The sequence below is a fragment of the Drosophila grimshawi genome, unplaced genomic scaffold (assembly GCF_018153295.1).
Source record: "Drosophila grimshawi isolate 15287-2541.00 unplaced genomic scaffold, ASM1815329v1 contig_1369, whole genome shotgun sequence".
In the NCBI taxonomy this organism is placed as follows: Eukaryota; Metazoa; Arthropoda; class Insecta; order Diptera; family Drosophilidae; genus Drosophila; species Drosophila grimshawi.
The window spans coordinates 5,284,225-5,300,140 of NW_025062891.1; the positions used below are offsets into that span (position 1 = coordinate 5,284,225).

Consider the following 15,916-nt stretch of genomic DNA (forward strand, 5'->3'; position numbering starts at 1 on the left):
GGCAGTTTTCCCCATCAATTCAGGCTCCAAAAAGTATGCCACATTTTTGACATGGTGCAAGTTAACCAATGCAGCAACCCGACGAGTGCCGCTGGTGCGTGCACTTGATATCTTAAACAGCAACCTGACAAGAAGACGTTCGGTAAAAGAAAAGAAAAGTAGTTTTTGGTACACGAAGTGTTTGTATATTTGTAACTCGATTTGTGTTTTCTTATACAACTTGTGTGAGTGTGTGTATGTAATACATTAAATTTCGCCAAATACTAGGATAACTAGGAGCTAAATTAAGTAATACTAGCAACATTCATAGCATGGTCGGGCTGTGATCCAGCTATTTACAGGTAAACTCCTCGTAGCTCTCGTCACACATCTCGCACTCCACCTGGCAGCACCAGTGGAATTGGCAGCGGCACTGCCGACTGCGTCTTATGTGCTGTGTGTTGTGTCCACGTCCACAGCACAGCAGATCACAGCTCTGGGGGCCGTGGCCGCTGCGACTGCAGGGACGACCCCCGGTGCCCAAAGTTCCTGTCTGAATACTGCGCTCACAATAGTTGGGCGATGCCTCCAGAAAGACCAGCTCCAGCCGCTTGGGCCACACCAGCGCCGGTTTCTGCGCAGCAGCCATAATATGCTTCTTTCTGCAATGATAGCAACAAAATTAATAATTTTAGAGCTTCATTTTGGGAAGGAGAGAGATAGAGAAAGTGACAGAAAAAGAGAAAGAGAGAACTCACCTGCTTAATACTAATCTCAGTCCACGTTTGCCTCTAACGGCTTGAACAGTTTTGGCTTTGTGATATTTCTGCATCAGCTTTTCACCGACCAGCCGAAATGGTGGCAGGCTCTTCCAGCACGTCTTCATCACACACGAACCGCTCACCCCGTGACATTTGCAGTCCGTGCGGAGCAGCTTCTTCACCAACTATAAAATAAGAAATAAACTCAAAATTAGCTTGTCGTAGTTTATATTAATACAATGATTTGCCCTGACTGTCATATGGTTTTTTATTTGAAGTTATTGATTATTATTATTGTTCTGATCTGTAGACTTATTACCCATACGTACCGTTCGCCCCACGCGATTATTGTGCAGATTCATGAGCGTACGCGAGTCCCGCTCCAGCTCCCGCGCATCCATGAACTTTCTCGTATATCGCATGCCGAACTCCACATCCGCCGAGCAGCCGCCCCACTTCCAGGGCTCCGGCGGCGAAGTCTTGTGTCGCACATCGCAGCCGCACATCGAGATGTTGCCACGTGCACAGGCAGCGGTCACCGCATAGGCAGCTCCAGCACTGGCTATTGCATAGGTGTAAGCGGCCTCCCTAGAAGCTGAACAAGGCGTGAATGATTATTGCTGCTTCTACTCCTCAACTCCTCCTTCTTACCTATGGGTATGACATGGGCAAATACATTGCGTTGCCACACCTCGGAGCAGTTCCAGCGATGCCCCCGAAACTGATGCTGACACTCGTGTGCACCCAGTTGTTGACCCTCACCCAAAGCGATCAATGCATCGGGCATCTCGCTGCAGAGTTGCCGCTGCGCCTGCGTTAGACCTGGGATTCGGCCACAGAGCATGGCGGACGTAAAGCTGGATACTAATCTGACGAGAAATCAGATCGTTAATTCTCATATAAATATCATAATGTATACTAATGTCAAATAAATGTGTTTTAAGTGAATTTAAATAACGTTAATGGTTAGGCTTAACGGGCTTTGCAATTCTTTCAGTCAACTAAGATTGAAACTATTATTTGCTTGACGATTCAGTAAAATGCATTTGATGCATAAAATTTGGGGACTTTCATATCTTCTCTATCTTTTGAGGACTCTATATCTATTTTATTCCCAAACTCTGTTGGCCTATATTAAAAGATACTAACGTGGATATCCTGCTCAATATACGAGTAAACTAGAACTTTCTTAAAATTAGTAAATGTATTTCAAAACAAAAATGCTAGTTTCAAAAGGAGAATCGGGAATTCCTTTCGAATATAGCAAATATTTTTGATCACAAAAACTTGACATTTTCATTAAATTTTCACCTCTTACTTTGTTTGTCATACAAACACTAAACGCTGACCACCAGCGATAGTGCAACAGCAAGAGCGACGACTGCAGCAGCAACAACTCCATCGCATTGGGTAAACAATAAATTAAATATGGCAAGAAATATGCATAAGCAAATGTGGATCGATCGATGGCTGAGAAATCGTGCTCGGTGCTCAATAAAATGCCGCCAGCGATCAATTCATTTCCATTTCATTTGCCGCCTTTGCCATTGCCATGGAAAAACAGGCAACAACAACAACAACAATAACAACAGCATCAACATGAACAAATAAACAAACAGCCAACCAAGCACCGAACAACTGGCCACGAGTCAGCATTTAGCGGCTAACAGTTCCAGCCGGCCAGCCAATGAATGGACCGATGGAAAAGCAAAATGTGCCGCATTCAAGCCAAGATTAATGCGTTCAGCGTTCAGCGTTCAACTCAATTCAAGCTGATTGTTGTTGTTGCGCGATTGGGGCAGGTGAGTGAGTGGCGGGCATTTGGGGGGCGTAGACAGTTTTACTGTCAGCTTTAGTCAAAATAATGCCGCAAGCTGTATTATTAGCCATAATTATATGCATCTCACCGCCTAATAATGGAGAAGCTTAGCTCAGCTTGGAATGTCTAATCAAGGCTTTAAATTTGTGAGCCCCTTTGCCAGTTGGGCTCAAAAGATGCTGACTTAATTGACGAAGTGCACGCTAATGCCATATAGCAAACTAGTTAACAGCTAATAACTAACAGCTTAAGTCAAATTGGATTAATCGAGTCATGAAAATTACTTGCAAATTGCCGGCTATGCAAAAAATTGGAAACTCTGAAATACCTTTCACAAACCAAAACAAACACAACTTGTAATTTTTAGCTGTTAAGCGATTTTTTAGCTGTGGGATTATTTTGTATTTATGACATGTACTTTTAATTACATTTTTATATTGGCAACGTTACCAATTCTGTTGGCTACATCGCTTTCAATGGCTACTGCAATATTGTCTCGACTTTGTATGAAGTCATTTTCGAGCATATTAAGTATTTATATTGTGTTAATAACAATATTGTTGAAACAGTTTTAATACAATGTTATTATTCAGAGACAATAATTGGTTTTATTATTGCATTTTCTTGATCCGAAGTTTGCATAACTATTTCATTGGATTCTTTTGACTTTATTTTCTCAAATTAAGCAAGTCACAAACGGTAATCACTCAAAAATCGTAGGAAGACTATTGTAAATGGAATTTGTAGCTCGTGTAGCCACGTCCCACACACACACACACACACACATCTATTTAGAAAATAACATTCCAGTGGATGCAATAACGAGCAATTGTCTACCTGTCGATTGGCACCAACAACAAAACCAATCAAACAGCTGCGCAGGCGCCAAAAAAAAAGAAGAAAGAAAAAAAAGAGATATGAAACATGACCAACATGGTCAGCTCCATATTGAAGCTGGAGAGGTCTGAGACATACAGCTGTGCTACATCCTCGGGCCAAATGCCGATTGTTAATTCCATGCCAACTGGTTGTCAATAGCTGCACTGCAATCGTTTTGGCCCCGTTGCTTTCGCCGTATGTTTTTCTCTCTCTTGTCTGCTGTGCGAGTTCGCTTACAACGCATTTTTAATTGGGCCAATTAAATCAATTTACAAAAATTACACTGCTTACAGAAGGCAGGAACACACGCGAGGGGAGGAGAGAGAGAGAGAGACTCTGTGATCATGTCCTCGGGCGGCTGCACAAATTAACCCTTCAACTGGACAACAACAGCAACTGGAAACGACCATCGACAACCGACGATCGTTTTCATTTCAACAATCTTTGTTATTGTTGCTGTTGCTGTTCATGACTTGTCGTACATGCTGTTAACATGCTGCCGAGCCCCAAGTCCAAAATTGGTAGTAAACTAATAATTAGGCTCGTTTAACAGGCACGACCACGCCAGGATGCGATCGAAGCAGCAGCAGCAGCAGCAGCAGCAAAAACAATGGCCATTGGCTTGCAATGCTTCAGCAACCACCAGCCAGCAACCACCAAACCACCAGCCAACCTTCAACTTTAACTTTGTTAAACTCCGTTGATCGATCTGTCAGCAGCGCATCCGTTCAGTCCGTTTGTCAGTCAGTCAGTCAATAGCTTTTCGTGCGTTCGCATACCGTGACCGTCATGCCCACCTCAATAACAACAACAACAACTTGAACAACAACAAAGGGCAGCAATCTCTCTCTTTTCATCGCGGCCTTTTGTTTTTTAAAGCTTTAGTTGCTGCCTCAGTTTTGTTCAACAAAATGGCTATACCCTGGCAAAAGGGTATTATAATTTTGTCATGAAATGTATATCCCGATCCATTGAATTTTCATTCCTGATCAGCACCACTGGCCGTGTCGATATGTCATGGCTTTAAAACTTCTGCTAGCTTTAAGACTTCTGCTAGTTAGTTTTAAAGCTATATTTTTATATATATCCTATAGCTATATTATTTCCTGCAGGCAATAAATATGTCGGAACTTTTATATAAACCTGGCATGACTGTCGGACAAAGGATAAATACTTCTCATGTAGTGATGAGTGAAAGCTATTCACAATCTGAAATTTGATCAAAACTAAACGGATTTCTATGTAGTTATCCTGACCTGTCTTACTAGAGGTTCGAGAATATTCAAATATTCTTTGAGCAGCCGTTCTCCTGTCTGCAAGTGTATATAATCTTCGGCGTGTGAATCAAACTTTTTATTTTCTTGCTTTTTATTCGTGCTTTATTTAATTTGTCGCTGCCACTTAGAGTGCGCTGTTGCCCCATTGCCTGTTGCATGTCAACGTCGACAATTTCATCATCAACTCATCCCATTGCAAAACCATCCCATGGCATATCCATTCTCAGCACCACTTCATACGCAGCGTCAACAGTCCAAGTCACGTGTACTTGATTTGTGCTTTGTTCCTGCTCCGCTTTTTAGAGATGCCATACCCTCTGTCCCCCGTTCGTTCTCATTCCGCTGTTGTTCCTGCAGGCCAAGCTCTTTAATCTGTAGCTCTAGATCAAAGCGTAGGGTTTGCGTTTGGGTCTCGCCTTCATTTCGTGACCCTTTCTTGTTTTGTTTTGCTGCAACCGCGGCTTAGATTCTGATTCCCAGCTAAACGTGTGATGCGTGAGAGAGCAAGGACCTGTCATGAACTGGATATCACTGATTTTCGCCAGGGTTGCCAACATAATTAAAAATATATTTCCGCTCCAATAGATATGCGACTGTTTGGAAATCAGCAACTCAATTAAAGACTTACAATGCCAACAGATCGTATGTATTGATAATGTTTAGAAATCCAACAACTGCCAAAATCGCATTTATTAATATTCAAAATGCTGCTAAAATTAGCTCTGACATTTTTATTAAATACTATAAATCACCGAATGATGTCAATTCTGTTTGCCTCACGAGTTTTTGGCAAATAACTTGTTTGAAATATTTGCAAACAAATAAATAAATCTTCAATCATGCCAAATATACAAAGTAAAACTACAAAATTTCTATTACATATGCGTTATAGTTATCAAGAAAATGTAACTAGATCAGATCCTGTTTTCCCGTAAATTATTTCCGCCTCTGCAAAAACGATCATTTTTATTGTTTTTTTTTTTTTTTTTTTAATTTTATTTGTTCATTGATGGCATTTAACTGATCGAAACTAGTTTTGCTGACAATTTTATGTTGTGGTCTGTCCATTTTGGACAGTCGAACAAATTGCGTCTGCCATCGATGGGCATATTGGCTAATCATTGAAATGGGGCGCAAATCAAAAATGTGATTTGCTGCCTTCAGCTAACCGAATTGGCGGCCGACTATCATTAAAAATGGATTAGGCCAGTCGCATAATTTAACCGCATGCGCAGGCAACGCCAATTAGCAACACGCGGCAGGCAGCAACAAGAACAACAACAACAACAACAACAAGACCAACTGATGCTGGAGCTGTAGCTGAAGCTGACTCGGGAGCCTGACCACTTATATCTCGTCCAAAGCATAAACATAAATGCTTAAGCGCACTGCGAGTCAATAATAACCCAAAAACAGCAGCAGCAGCAACAGCAGCAGCAGCAGCAACTATAACAACCAACACTCTTAATGCGCACTTCGGAGGCTCATAAAAATATGACTTTAATATTTTCACGCGCAGGCGTTGCAGACCAGACAAAACTTGAGCCAATGCGCAAACGCGTAACTGGGCCCAAGTCGAGCTATGCTCAGACCTGGGGCCAAGTCCAGACTGATCCCAAAAGGGCAGTCATAAATACACTTCGAGAAATTAAACAATAGCAAACTAACTTGAGACTTCAATAAAAACTAGTCTCAAGGACAATTGCTTAAAAATAAATTAATTAAATTTATCTGAAGCAGCTATTTTATTTATTTTAATTCTAAAGTAACACATAATATCAAGAAATATTATTATTATCAATTATTATTATTATATTAAGCAATCGCTAAAACTGAGTCAGCTTTTGTGTTAAATGAAAGTCATATTTACAAATGTGTATAATCATTAATCAAATGCGTTAGTCAACCAAAAAATAACAAAGAAAGTTAAGCTTAGAATCTGCTTTCGAGAATTAATAATAAAATATTCCACATTTCACGAATACTCTGAATCAATTCCTTTATGTATCTTGTATCTTGATAGCCTAATTTCTTATTAATTTTTATTTTATTTTTTTCTAGTATCTTGCAAACTTTTGATAGCCTATTTGTTTTTTTAGCATGTACATATTTAGTATCTAGGCCCAAGCGACCCACCGCTGTGCCAATTACCTTGGAATGAAGGCGGCGGCATTGGGCTTTAAGCCTTTTGTCTCTCGTAGCTACTTGCTGGACTTCGGCTCAAAGCTTCAAAGGGGGACTTCAAAATATGGGTGCAGTGAGGAGCTGTGTAACTGGCTGCATCTAGATCTCTAGCAATATCTGTATCTGTAGCTGCTGCTGCTGCTGTTGCTGCTGCTGTTGGTAATTACATGGCTCGCTGACATGTTCATGGCGCTCTGCCTGCCGGCTGCAAATTTACGAGTGTGGAGCCAAAATAAAGCGCCAATTGGAGGCGGAAGCCACAGAGTCACATTAATCCAAACAATGCAACTGAGCTGGCTGTGTAGCTCGCTGGATTTGTCTTTGGCTCAGTTTGAAAGTTTTTTGTGGCCAAGCTGCATTGTCCAGCTGCATGTAAAGTGGGCGGCGCCGGAGGAGCCGCCACGCACCATACGAATGCCCAGTCCGGAGTACAAAATACCCAAAACACAAAACTGAAAACCCATAAAAGCTGTTCAACATGCCATCAATAAAACAAGAAAGAATCCCCCAAGTGCAAATGCACGACTGCAAGTTACCCTATTCTTAGTCAACTGATTCTCTAATAAATTGCTTGTTTATTAACCGATTTATAATTGGCTTGAGGGCTGTAAGGCAATGCTATTTTCTAAATGTTGTAATTGGGAGAAGTATTCGAAATAAATAAATATTGTTGATGTCCCTATTTTCTAATGAACTCAAACATATTACAGACAGAAATCTATATTTCTATCGCGTATCAACATTTCAAATTTCAGCTCGAAAGCTCCTATAATCTGTGAGTTTATTAAACTAGGACATAGACTCGACTACAACTGATTTTCCTGATTCAAATATATATATTTTATGGGGTCTGCTTCTTATATGCTTTTGCATACTTTCAATATGCCCTATCTACCTATCTAAATGTTAGTGAGTATTAGTACGTAAGGAAGAAAACAACAGCCACAGAATACCAGAGAGCCTGGCACTCTGGCAATGGCCAAGAAAAATGTCGCTGCCACGCGACAGACAAATGGCGAGGCAATCACAACAGCAACAACAAATACAACAATAAAGCGCGCTGCTCGGCCAAAATCGCGGCAACAAAACGGACGTCGTAATTGAGCCGCGAAAGACGTATGCCTGTAGCCAGTCCTAGGCTGGCCAACTAACTGGTAACAGGTAAAAGCCCAAACGGATCGTTCGTCATGGGCAATTGGCAATTGCAGGCAGAGTCAGTGTCAGAGCCACAACAACTGGCCAAGAGTCATTTGGCCAGCTGGCTTGCCAGACAAACAGATCAAGCGCAGATTGTTTTGTTTGTGCTCGAGTCGATCACTCATCCAAAGTACAAAACCAACCGCCAAGCACCACCACCACCACCAACCACCACCAACCATCGCCGCCAACGGCTCCCGCACAGCATTGGCTTTAACTGTGTTTGTAGTTGAGCTTGTGACTGTTGGCTTTGACTTCGACTTTGGCTGGCAACAGGAACCACTCTAAAGGCCATTTTTGGGCTTGTAACTGCAGCGACTTACGACGATCTTGATCACAATTTAAGCGTTTGTCTGCACGTTGCAAGCTCATGAGTTGCAATTGTTCCAATGCATGTAACGAGCAAGTTTCCACCACTCTCTATATCTCATTGTATCTCTGCCTCTGCTGCACTCTAAAAAAAAATCCTATGTGCCCCTCAAAAGCGCAATGCAATTGTTGCAACTGAGTTTCGTTTGTCGACAAAATACATATTTCTTAGCTTTAAAAACAATGTATTTCAGGGATTTTCACGAAGAACTTTTTATCTTGAAGATTTATTTTGAGTTTAGGAATTAAATATAAAATGTTGGCTTTCAAAAATATATATTATTTGCAAAAGCTAAAGCAAAACACATAATTTGCCGATTTAGAAAATATTTCTGTATGCCAGGACATCTTTCTAAATTTTTTTCTTAGTGTGCAATAACAAGATGCCATTTGAGGTGCTTTAAAATTGCAGTAACCCCAATTACAAGCGTTGTAGCTGCGTTTCTGGGTTAAGACCCTTTTTTGGGCACAGATGTGTGAGAAGCAACCTGTGAAGTGGTCAAAAGCCTGCTTCATACCTGTTGTTGTTGTGGCTGTTGTTGTTGTTGTTAGAGTTGTTGTGTTGCTCTTGATGCGCATTGTTGTTAATCTGGCCGCCATGGCGGCGGCGTAGCTGCCCACAAGACCAGCCCACTGAAGCAGCAGCAGGCAGCGCGTATCTTGAAGATACTTGCAACTGACTGCGCCAAGGCAATTAGATAGCAGCCGAAACACACACAGCTAGCCAGGCACGTTGATGAGTTTATGGCAAAAATTGATTTCCAGTTGTCGTTCGTGGTTGCTGTTGTTGTTGTTGCTGCTGCTGCTCCCGTTGCTCCTTTAGCCAGCTTTGATTGGCAAACTGTGTTTTGACTTGGAAAATGGCATTCGTTATGTGGCAGTCAACTGCAGCATCGTTCGTCTCTCAGTCTCTCTGTCTCTCTGTCTGTCTGTCTGTCTGTCTGTCATTCTGCTAGTCTGTCTGTCTGTCAGTTGGTTTTACTTGCTGCTGCCGTCATTTAATTGCCCATTTTAATGAGATTTCTTTTTTTTTTTTTTAGCGTTTTTCCCGCTCTCGGTTTATTTGTGTGTGTGTGTGTGTGTGTGTGTGTGTGTGTACGTGCTATTTTTTTTTTCCTTTTTTGCGACGCCTGCTCTCAACTAGAATCGACGATCTCAGCTACGATTTGGGCGTATTGTGTTTGGGCGTCTGCTGATAACTATTTACATACAACTCATTTTCACAGTTGCCGCGATGAAAATCAGCGATTGTGGCGATCTTAACTGTTGAGACAACACTGAGAGGAAACAGTTGTCAACTTGTGCGAGATCTTGTATTGATAAAACACAACGAGAAAGCTATTTATCTGTGCATGTATCTTACAACGAAATGATTTATACACTGCACTATTTGACGAGTATTGCAGGTGTCTTTGTATATCATTTATAGTTTATTTAGATAGCAAACATGCTGCTTCTACTAAATCAGTGAAATAAAATACAAAACTTAAATTATGTTTTTGAATTATTCAAATTCAATTCAATTAAATAATAATTAAATATGACATGATATAAATACAAAATGGTAATTAAGACTTGCCCAAATCTTGATATTCAACTTGAAGTATAGTTTATAAATAAATATAAAATAAAATAATAAATAATATAAAATATAATATAATAATTCAACACCATCTACTGTGTCTGTACAACTTTTCGCCACTTGTCCACCGTTGAACCATGTTTAGAAAAAGTTGTCACGTCATTAAGAACCAAATCTAAGCAATATTTGAATAGAACGTTTCTATTTAGCATTCGGACAAAACGATTGATCTTATATTATTCATACAAGCATATTAGGTAGTTCGGCCAAGATTAATTTGAATAATGAAGAGAAGAATAAGGTGATTTGTGGATGACCTTTTTTGTCTGGTACTTTACCTTATTTCCATAATCCAGAGTAAATATATTAAGAGTTTATTGTGTATTTTCCACATGACTACGTCGTAAGAGAAAACGCAAGGCACTCACAACACACAAACACTAAGGCAAACACAAATGCGAACAGTTCGACGAGTATCATCATATTCTCTTCACACTAAATGTGCGCATTCGAAACTTCACAACTGCCCATAGGAAATTTGTCGAGCTTTGCACAATTACAGCATGCATTTTGTTATTATTGTTGTTTCTCTTGTTTTGTTAAGATTGTGGAGTTATGAGCCTGGACGCGTTTTTTTTATTATTATTTTTGTTTATATGCACAGATATTTAGTGACAAATCGCTGCCATTTGATACTGCAGCTTATTTTGATTATTAATGAGCCAAACGCGCAGACGATAGCATTAAATAGAAACCCGACTGAGATGTGAATGGAGATCGCGACAGAGTCCAAATAAGAAATGTGTTGCCGAAATACTTTATGTGTATTGGTTCATATGCTAATTAACACCTTCTGGCAGTAGTTTTAAATTAAGTCATCGCTAGCGAGCGCGAAGATGGAATCGAGCTCGGGGCTAACACTGTTAAGACATGCCAGCTCGTTCATCACTGGTTGCGTTTCATTCATGCAAATAACTCAGCCTCAACGTCAGCTTGACTCCGACTTCAACAGCATCATTCATCAGCCACTAAATCGCCGCACCACACGCACCACACTGACCGCGAATCACGCAAAGAAGCAGCCACACGACTGCCTTCCACACGGGTCCGCCGATCTGCTGTCCGACTGTCCGGCTGTCCGACTACACGACTTTTTAATTTATGATAAAGCGCCTCCGACTGTCACAACGAAATTGCGGCAATAACCATAAACGGCACAGCAGGTGAAAACTACCAAAAAAAAAAAAAAAAGCAAGAAGAGAAGAAATACTCAGCTGAATGCCGAGTCTGTGAATCCCATTGTGAGTCTTGCGAGTGTTTGAATGTTGTATGTTAATTCACAGCGCGATAAAGATGCGTTCGCTGTGCAGGAAGCATCCGTCGGCATCCAACATACGATCGCCTGAAAGCTTAGACGACAACCGCTTATGCTGCTGCTGCTGCTGCTGCTGCTGCTGCCCGGGTGCCAAGATTAACATAAATGCGGCTCATTAGTGACACAATTAAAGACCCGAGCCGCCAAATGCAAAGGTTTCCGCGGCACGACACGACACGAAACTTCACGACACGAAGGCGATGTTTTTGTTCTTTTGGTTCGGGTTTTAGTTTGGACTCGGTTTGTTATTGTGGACCCGGGTCAACCGCTTGACGCGAATGTCGTATAAGAACTGGCAAACTGCCAGTTGAACGAAATTCAAACAAACTATTCAATCAGCTGGTGCAGCGAACATGTTTGAGCTAAGTTCGAGGAAGCTGAGGGTGAACAAGGGTTACACAAAGAGTTGCTTAATAGCCAGTGAATAGCCATATTATATGAGGAGTGGGAACATTTTTAACTACTTCTCAGTTTGGCCTTTCTGAAAAACTGAGCATTTTATAACAATCTTGTTTGGTTAATAATATTATTAAAATTAAAATCTGTTGAACATGGCGAATATTAAGAAAATCGATTAAAATTCACTATTGAAAATAGGTCATTCTGAAGGAACTATGTATATTCATTTAAAACTGTCAAATTGTGTTTACAAACAAGTCAATTTATTCCACAAATACTTTTATTTCTTGCCTTAAATCTTTTTAAATAAATATGTATATATTCCAATAGCAATTTATTCATATACATTTATTAAATTTTCATCAGATAGTCTAGTATTATCCTTAAAGTATATTTAATGACATTGTAAAATGCAAAACACATTCACTGAAAACATTCGAATCTCGCTATTATTAATGCTTTATACCACATCGTAACCTACAAACCAGTTTTACTACCATTTAGCCATAACATTTCGCCCTGCCCTCGTTATGTTCGCTGGTTGGCTTGCAACATGTTGGAGGCGCTCGCTGATCAACGGCTATGCAAAGATCCTTGCACGTGACTGCGGCAACTGGAATGAATACAACAAGAGTGGCGTCTGGGGTCGTCATTCAAGCCATTAAAGCCCATTATTGCGGATGATAATGGCTTGGGAAAGCTTTCCTCAAATTGTGACGGCAATCAAATCAATTATTTATCGATGCGGGTAAAAGTCGTGTTAACGGCCCCTCATCGCCAGTGGGTTAATGTCAAGAATTCGTTAGCTGGACTCCTTAGCATTTATCAAATAAGCAACAGGTGATTTGTCAGCGCAGCTCAAAATACAGAAACACACACACACACACACACACACACACGCACAAATCATGTTCATCACTGTGTATTTACAAGTGTTTTTTCACGCTGCTGTTTTTTTCTTTTATCTTTTTCATTTTTTTCTCACAAATTTACAACTTGTTTAAGTTTGCAACAACAACTGCGATTTGCAGCTTACTATTTTACAAATAATTTTTGTATTTTTCGATGATGTTGTTATTGCTGTTTTGTTTTTTTTTAGCAGTTTGTTTAAAGTGATTTATTGTCGGTTATTTACAGCCTGTTGGCCAGTTGTGAAATTTGTTTCAACTGGCTAACTTTGCGCTTCTGCCACGCCACCGCCATTTGTGGTAGTCGCTCAGCCAGTCACAAAACAGCTTGACACATGCTGCCAGAGGGGTGGCAAGGTGATACAGATGGGAGTGGGTGGTAGGGGTATGCAGTATGTTCGATCCGGTGCAGTTTCAGCTGTCTCCTGTGGGCCAACTCTAATGCATTTCTTGGATACGTGTCGCTTTAATTGATTTACTATTTATGCAAATTTTTGTGCAGCACACATGCAGCAGCGTTGTTTATTTCAATGTTCAAGTTTAGCATGGCTTTAGTCCCAAACACAGAGACTTAAGTTATTTACGAGTATTGATGATGTTTTAAGTAACGTAAGTAACCAACGTTGCAATGGCTTATTAAATGCAATTACGTTAATTTACAACAATTTTGTTGAAGCGTTGACAGACAATAACACAGTTCATAACTCAGCAAATCAGCAAATCACAAGCAACAACTACAACAACATGCACAGGTGTTTGTCATGCCATTAAATGCCCATTGTTTGGCATCGAGTGCTATACTTAGTTTTGATTGTGAGCACCTCTCGATTTTAGATTGGCAAACGTGACTCATCTCTGACGTTAACTGCAATTTGGTTCCGAGAAAGATGAGCCCGTCGACAATAGTTATTGGTACCGACGGTACCTTGCCCCGGCTTATGGCTAAGTTGTAAAGCTCTCTATCAAATGGCCAATAATTGTTGCCATTCTTTGAGTATTACCAAGATTTACGGCTCATTGTCGTGACAGCTGTGCCGTTTTTGCGAGTTTTGATATACACTGCGTGAAAAAAGAGTGATAAAGTTGTAAGCAAATTTTACTTAACAGATTTAAGGAGAAATCTAAATTATAAAAAAATATATATATAAATAAATATATATATAATGGTGTTATTTCTCTGTCAATCTATGGATGGTTCGAAGATTCATAAATACACAATGTTTCCATATTCAATTTAATATTTTAAATCTCTTAAAAGAAGCTAAAAATAAAAGAAGCATTGAATAAAAATAAATGAATTTAAGGTATTTATATACACATAATTACTTGTGGCTTAAACATATACAGGGTATATTCTAGCAGAAGACGAGTATAGAACATTGCTGGCTTGGCCCCCTATTGAGCTAGACTTCCAATCAAAGTTGATCTTATGACCCACATACCAGAGGTGTCTATAAAGTACTGACCATAGACTTTATTATTTGCTAAGATTGTCAAAGTAAAGACATTTAATTGCTTAATCACAATTTCATGCAATGGCGTCAGACTTTATGACAGCCAATCGATTCTAGATTACTAACACCAACTTATAGCTATGAAATTGCGACAATAACTTTTTTACTGCTAAAATTCAGCTGAATTGGTATAACTCAATATCCAAATTAAACAAATATATGCATTGCTTAACTAAATATTAAATTGATCAGAAAATGATCACTCTGAATGTCTTCTTAGTTGTAGCTTAACTCTTTTGATTAACGAATAGCATTAAATCACTCCAAATACATAGTGAAAAATGTATAGAACCAGCAGGTGGAACCATTTAATTAATAGTGTGCACACAGCACAGAAGGTTAACTACGGTAAGAGTGCCACTTGCAACTTGGCCAGACGCATAAAAACCAAAACCGTGAAACAAAATGAAAATTACTCAAAATTTCCAGCTAATAAACCAATCTGTCAAGAGCCAAACAAAAACCAAAATAAGTAGTGGGCGTAATTAAATCTATTTACTTTGTTTATATATTTTGAAGTATTATTATTATTGTTGGGGCTGCTGTTGTTATTTTTTAGCGGGAACAGTAACGGGAATCAGAATAGCAACGCTTGGTTTCACATTTCCCCACGGCGCTTCCGTTGCGCCACTGAAGCGGTCCAACCTGAGTCTGCCGCTGGGCCGGATTGCCCACGTAACGATGACAGATCACATCACTTTAGGATTAGAGTTGAGCGCAAGTCGTGCCTACAGTCGTGACACGAACTGGCAACAGATAATGAGAAGTGATCACCTTAAAAGAAACATGATTTCTTGCATCAGACAGTTACGTATCTGATTCGCTCATTATGAATTAAATAACTATTTTCACAACGGTGGAAATGCATATTTGAATTCGTGCCTTCATTCAAATTGTGCTCGAATACCCATCTCTAAAACAGAATGACTGCATCAAATCGCATTTGTCATAGAAGGCATTTGATACGTTATTTGCTTTGGGAATTTGGGCTAAACTGCGATTGCCCATACAACAGGTGTAAACTGATCTGGCAAAACAGACAGGAAGGCTTTGGGCCATTAATAATAACAACAACAGCATCCAATTACATTTGCAAAGGTCGGCAATATATTAACAAGGCATTGCAAATGGCATTTTGCATTGAGTTCGTAATTAGGAAAAAATGCATCCAACAGATACAAAAACTCGAACGAAACAGGCTAATCGACAGACAATGCTCAAGTGTTAATTGAGTCCAAAACAAAAAAAAAAAAAAAAAAAAATATAAAAAAAAACAGAAGAGGGAAAGGAAAATGTTTGCAGCTGCAACGCAGGTAAAATACATATTATTACAGGGCGTTCGCTCTTATCAGCGCCACATGTTGCATCTTAGGCGCTGACTTTCTCCCAGAGATAGAAGTAAAGCAGAGAGAAAAGAGAAATAGGGTTAAGTAAAGGTTATAGCTTAATTGATAATTGATGGCGCCAGCTCTTTGTCGGCTGCAGACAAATTGATTACTCCTAATTAGTTTGTTAAGTTCTCAACGCAACAGAGTATCTCGGGTCGGCTCTCAAGGGTACTGTTGTAGGTGTGACAGGATGCAACTTATCACACATGACGTTGTTAATGGAGGATAGTTAATGGTTACGTCTCACTGGAGGAGTCATTGAAGTAGACAATGCGTTCAGTTCAA

At 39.9% G+C, this 15,916-nt stretch overlaps 1 protein-coding gene across 3 annotated transcripts; it reads right to left on the reverse strand.

Annotated features, from left to right (window-relative positions):
- Positions 1–201: 201 nt before the first annotated feature.
- LOC6560865 (protein Wnt-2) lies at positions 202–11,711 on the reverse strand. 3 transcript variants are annotated; one of them, XM_001987478.3, is made up of 5 exons: positions 10,386–11,711; positions 1,392–1,609; positions 1,070–1,335; positions 738–925; positions 202–641 (listed from the first exon to the last, which is right to left on the reverse strand). In XM_001987478.3, the coding sequence occupies exons 1-5, from the start codon at positions 10,439–10,441 to the stop codon at positions 332–334; spliced, it is 1,038 nt and encodes a 345-aa protein (XP_001987514.1). In that variant the 5' UTR covers positions 10,442–11,711; the 3' UTR covers positions 202–331. The 3 variants fall into 3 exon arrangements, with proteins under 3 accessions (XP_001987514.1, XP_032591108.1, XP_043070261.1); XM_032735217.2 differs by having other exon boundaries at positions 1,392–1,604; positions 10,386–10,447; XM_043214326.1 differs by lacking the exon at positions 10,386–11,711 and adding an exon at positions 8,984–9,000 and having other exon boundaries at positions 1,392–1,604.
- Between the last annotated feature and the right edge of the window lie 4,205 nt (positions 11,712–15,916).

Coding starts and splice junctions, on each gene's coding strand:
- LOC6560865 (XM_001987478.3), bottom strand. CDS start 10,441: ATGTGGAAAATACACAATAAACTCTTAATATATTTACTCTGGATTATG. Junction 1,610..10,385: donor CTCTGGATTATGGAAATAAG/GTAAAGTACCAG, acceptor ATTTCTCGTCAG/ATTAGTATCCAGCTTTACGT. Junction 926..1,069: donor ATAATCGCGTGGGGCGAACG/GTACGTATGGGT, acceptor CTTATTTTATAG/TTGGTGAAGAAGCTGCTCCG.